A 5,000-nucleotide genomic window follows, 5' to 3' on the forward strand; every position below is an offset into this window, starting at 1 on the left:
AAAGTCATGGAAAAAGTCATGGAAAAGTCATAAAAAAGTCATGGAAAAGTCATGAAAAAGTCATGGAAAAGTCATTAAAAAGTCACGGGAAAGTCATGGAAAAGTCTTGAAAAAGTCATGGAAAAGTCATAAAAAAGTCACGGGAAAGTCATGGAAAAGTCATGAAAATTCATGGAAAAGTCATGAAAAAGTCAAGGAAACGTCAAAAAGTCATCAAAATGTCATGAAAAAGTCATAAAAAAGTCATGAAAAAGTCATTGAAAATTCATGAAATAGTCATGAAAAAGTCATGGGTAAAATGCGTATGAACCCTGAAGTCTGACATTTGGAGAAGTTTCTCAATTGTTTGTGACGATGGAAACGATTAGCCTAGAAATCTAGACGCACCAAACTCTAGTCAGGCCAATCACATCGTGTATAGAGTGGGTGGGCGGGGCTTATGGCTGCTGCTGCTGCTGGTGAACAGCGTCTCTGGAAGACTTGGAGTTCAGCTTTTCTTTGAGAAAAGAACAAAGAACGGCCCTGAAGTCATTCTTAAAAAAGAAAGACGTGTTCAGAGTTTAGAGTGGAATCTATCAGCTAGCCTTGCTCTGATTGGTTGGAGAGCTGTCCTATTAGTGCAGAGGGAATCTGAAAGACAACCGTTTGTCCCGCCCCTCTGATTGAGCCCAGCCAATGGGGAGTTCCCAGACCCAACATCTGGATGTCAGGCTAGGAAACGAACTGACAAATGTGCAAAAATACTAACCTGGCACCTCTGGGTCGAGGCGACACACCTGACCGGTCAAAGTCAGCTGCTTTTCGAGGATAGACAACATATGGTGGTGCAACGTTTTTGATAAAACAACGTTATTATTATTGATAGCCTATAAAATGACGTGTTTTCTCATGCGGGACGGGAGAAGACACAAAATCAATGCAATGCAATGGAAAAAAGGCGACGATAAGACAAACTTAACATCTGTAAGTGTACATTTAATTATGCTCTCTAATGTTTCCTGTTTCCTGTTTCCTGTCACAGGATGGAGAGACTCCTCTGATCAAAGCCACTAAGATGAGGAACATCGAGATCGTGGAGCTGCTGCTGGATAAAGGAGCCAAAGTGTCGGCCGTCGACAAGGTACCAGCTGAGACTAAAGTCTTCCCTTCAAAATAAAAGTCCTTTTATGTTTGTTCCAATAATGTGACATAAAGCTGAGGCTAAAGTCTTCCCTTCAAAATAAAAGTCCTTTTATGTTTATTCCAATAATGTGACATAAAGCTGAGGCTAAAGTCTGCCCTTCAAAATAAAAGTCATTTTATGTTTATTCCAATAATGAGACATAAAACTGAGGCTAAAGTCTGCCCTTCAAAATAAAAGTCCTTTTATGTTTATTCCAATAATGAGACATAAAGCTGAGGCTAAAGTCTGTCCTTCAAAATAAAAGTCCTTTTATGTTTATTCCAATAATGAGACATAAAACTGAGGCTAAAGTCTGCCCTTCAAAATAAAAGTCCTTTTATGTTTATTCCAATAATGAGACATAAAGCTGAGGCTAAAGTCTGCCCTTCAAAATAAAAGTCCTTTTATGTTTATTCCAATGTGACATAACACTGAGGCTAAAGTCTGCCCTTCAAAATAAAAGTCATTTTATGTTTATTCCAATAATGTGACATAAAGCTGAGGCTAAAGTCTGCCCTTCAAAATAAAAGTCCTTTTATGTTTATTCCAATAATGAGACATAAAGCTGAGGCTAAAGTCTGCCCTTCAAAATAAAAGTCCTTTTATGTTTATTCCAATAATGTGACATAAAACTGAGGCTAAAGTCTGCCCTTCAAAATAAAAGTCATTTTATGTTTATTCCAATAATGTGACATAAAGCTGAGGCTAAAGTCTGCCCTTCAAAATAAAAGTCCTTTTATGTTTATTCCAATAATGTGACATAAAACTGAGGCTAAAGTCTGCCCTTCAAAATAAAAGTCATTTTATGTTTATTCCAATAATGTGACATAAAGCTGAGGCTAAAGTCTGCCCTTCAAAATAAAAGTCCTTTATGTTTTGTCCTATGAAGATTTCTTTCTGTTGGATGAAACTTGACTGAAGTGGGATCAACAGTTTTACCTGTGTACTTCCTGTTTTCCCAGAAAGGAGACACGCCGCTGCACATCGCCATCCGCGGGCGGAGCCGCCGCCTCGCCGAGCTCCTCCTCAGGAACCCTAAAGACGGGCGCCTGCTGTACCGCCCCAACAAGGCCGGGGAGACGCCGTACAACATCGACTGCAGCCATCAGAAGAGCATCCTCACACAGATCTTTGGAGCTCGTACGTTCACTCACAAAGAGACCATAGAAATGTTGATTTTAAGCTGTAAAATCAGACAAACAGTTCATTTTATCATAACAAAACTCAATGCTCGGACACTTTTTCTATCATTCTATGAAAATATCTGTTTATATACAGACATAAGTGATCTTGTAGTGTTGTCAGTTAATGTAATGGTGTCAAACTGAAGTGTAACTTCTTACCTTTCTAACAGAATATCATGTGAAACAGTCAGCAACAGGAAACTAATACGTGTGTTGCCCTTTAAATGGGGTCAGCCCACATTTCTCATAATGTTTATTATTATTATATGTTTATTTATTCATAAGCAAACATCACATGTTATAAACTACACGTGTTCTGTGAGCAGTAATCTTAATGTGTAAAGTAACTAGTAACAGATGAATGGAGCGGAGTAACTAAAGTAACTAGTAACTAAAGCTGGAACAGATGAATGTAGCGGAGTAACTAAAGTAACTAGTAACTAAAGCTGGAACAGATGAATGTAGCGGAGTAACTAAAGTAACTAGTAACTAAAGTAACTAGTAACTAAAGCTGGAACAGATAAATGTAGCGGAGTAACTAAAGTAACTAAAGTAACTAGTAACCAAAGCTGTAACAGATGAATGTAGCGGAGTAACTAAAGTAACTAGTAACTAAAGCTGGAACAGATGAATGTAGCGGAGTAACTAAAGTAACTAGTAACTAAAGCTGGAACAGATGAATGTAGTGGAGTAACTAAAGTAACTAGTAACTAAAGTAACTAGTAACTAAAGCTGGAACAGATGAATGTAGTGGAGTAACTAAAGTAACTAGTAACCAAAGTAACTAGTAACTAAAGCTGGAACAGATGAATGTAGTGGAGTAACTAAAGTAACTAGTAACTAAAGCTGGAACAGATGAATGTAGTGGAGTAACAAAGTAACTAGTAACTAAAGTAACTAGTAACTAAAGCTGGAACAGATGAATGTAGTGGAGTAACTAAAGTAACTAGTAACTAAAGCTGGAACAGATGAATGTAGTGGAGTAACTAAAGTAACTAGTAACTAAAGCTGGAACAGATGAATGTAGTGGAGTAACTAAAGTAACTAGTAACTAAAGCTGGAACAGATGAATGTAGTGGAGTAACTAAAGTAACTAGTAACTAAAGCTGGAACAGATGAATGTAGTGGAGTAACTAAAGTAACTAGTAACTAAAGTAACTAGTAACTAAAGCTGAACAGATGAATGTAGTGGAGTAACTAAAGTAACTAGTAACTAAAGCTGGAACAGATGAATGTAGTGGAGTAACTAAAGTAACTAGTAACTAAAGTAACTAGTAACTAAAGCTGGAACAGATGAATGTAGTGGAGTAACTAAAGTAACTAGTAACTAAAGTAACTAGTAACTAAAGCTGGAACAGATGAATGTAGTGGAGTAACTAAAGTAACTAGTAACTAAAGCTGGAACAGATGAATGTAGTGGAGTAACTAAAGTAACTAGTAACTAAAGCTGGAACAGATGAATGTAGTGGAGCAACTAAAGTAACTAGTAACTAAAGCTGGAACAGATGAATGTAGCGGAGTAACTAAAGTAACTAGTAACTAAAGCTGGAACAGATGAATGTAGTGGAGTAACTAAAGTAACTAGTAACTAAAGTAACTAGTAACCAAAGCTGGAACAGATGAATGTAGTGGAGTAACTAAAGTAACTAGTAACTAAAGTAACTAGTAACTAAAGCTGGAACAGATGAATGTAGCGGAGTAACTAAAGTAACTAGTAACTAAAGCTGGAACAGATGAATGTAGTGGAGTAACTAAAGTAACTAGTAACCAAAGTAACTAGTAACTAAAGCTGGAACAGATGAATGTAGTGGAGTACTAAAGTAACTAGTAACTAAAGTAACTAGTAACTAAAGCTGGAACAGATGAATGTAGTGGAGTAACTAAAGTAACTAGTAACTAAAGCTGGAACAGATGAATGTAGTGGAGTAACTCAAAGTAACTAGTAACTAAAGTAACTAGTAACTAAAGCTGGAACAGATGAATGTAGTGGAGTAACTAAAGTAACTAGTAACTAAAGTAACTAGTAACTAAAGCTGGAACAGATGAATGTAGTGGAGTAACTAAAGTAACTAGTAACTAAAGCTGGAACAGATGAATGTAGTGGAGTAACTAAAGTAACTAGTAACTAAAGCTGGAACAGATGAATGTAGTGGAGTAACTAAAGTAACTAGTAACTAAAGCTGTAACAGATGAATGTAGTGGAGTAACTAAAGTAACTAGTAACTAAAGCTGTAACAGATGAATGTAGTGGAGTAACTAAAGTAACTAGTAACTAAAGCTGGAACAGATGAATGTAGCGGAGTAACTAAAGTAACTAGTAACCAAAGCTGGAACAGATGAATGTAGTGGAGTAACTAAAGTAACTAGTAACTAAAGTAACTAGTAACTAAAGCTGGAACAGATGAATGTAGTGGAGTAACTAAAGTAACTAGTAACTAAAGTAACTAGTAACTAAAGCTGGAACAGATGAATGTAGTGGAGTAACTAAAGTAACTAGTAACTAAAGCTGGAACAGATGAATGTAGTGGAGTAACTAAAGTAACTAGTACTAAAGTAACTAGTAACTAAAGCTGGAACAGATGAATGTAGTGGAGTAACTAAAGTAACTAGTAACCAAAGTAACTAGTAACTAAAGCTGGAACAGATGAATGTAG

The 5,000-nt window shown here is 36.4% G+C and overlaps 1 protein-coding gene across 1 annotated transcript in view; it reads left to right on the forward strand.

Moving 5' to 3' along the window:
* Positions 1-1,021: 1,021 nt before the first annotated feature.
* LOC144514931 (kinase D-interacting substrate of 220 kDa B-like) overlaps positions 1,022-5,000 on the forward strand; it is a gene marked incomplete at both ends in the record, with an annotated part of 10,386 nt that continues 6,407 nt past the window's right edge. Inside the window, 2 exons of the mRNA XM_078245675.1 lie at positions 1,022-1,120; positions 2,125-2,302. Coding sequence (XP_078101801.1) covers positions 1,022-1,120; positions 2,125-2,302 — 277 coding nt within the window. The remainder of the gene's footprint in view (positions 1,121-2,124; positions 2,303-5,000) is intronic.

This window comes from Sander vitreus, unplaced genomic scaffold, assembly GCF_031162955.1.
Source record: "Sander vitreus isolate 19-12246 unplaced genomic scaffold, sanVit1 ctg758_0, whole genome shotgun sequence".
NCBI lineage: Eukaryota > Metazoa > Chordata > Actinopteri > Perciformes > Percidae > Sander > Sander vitreus.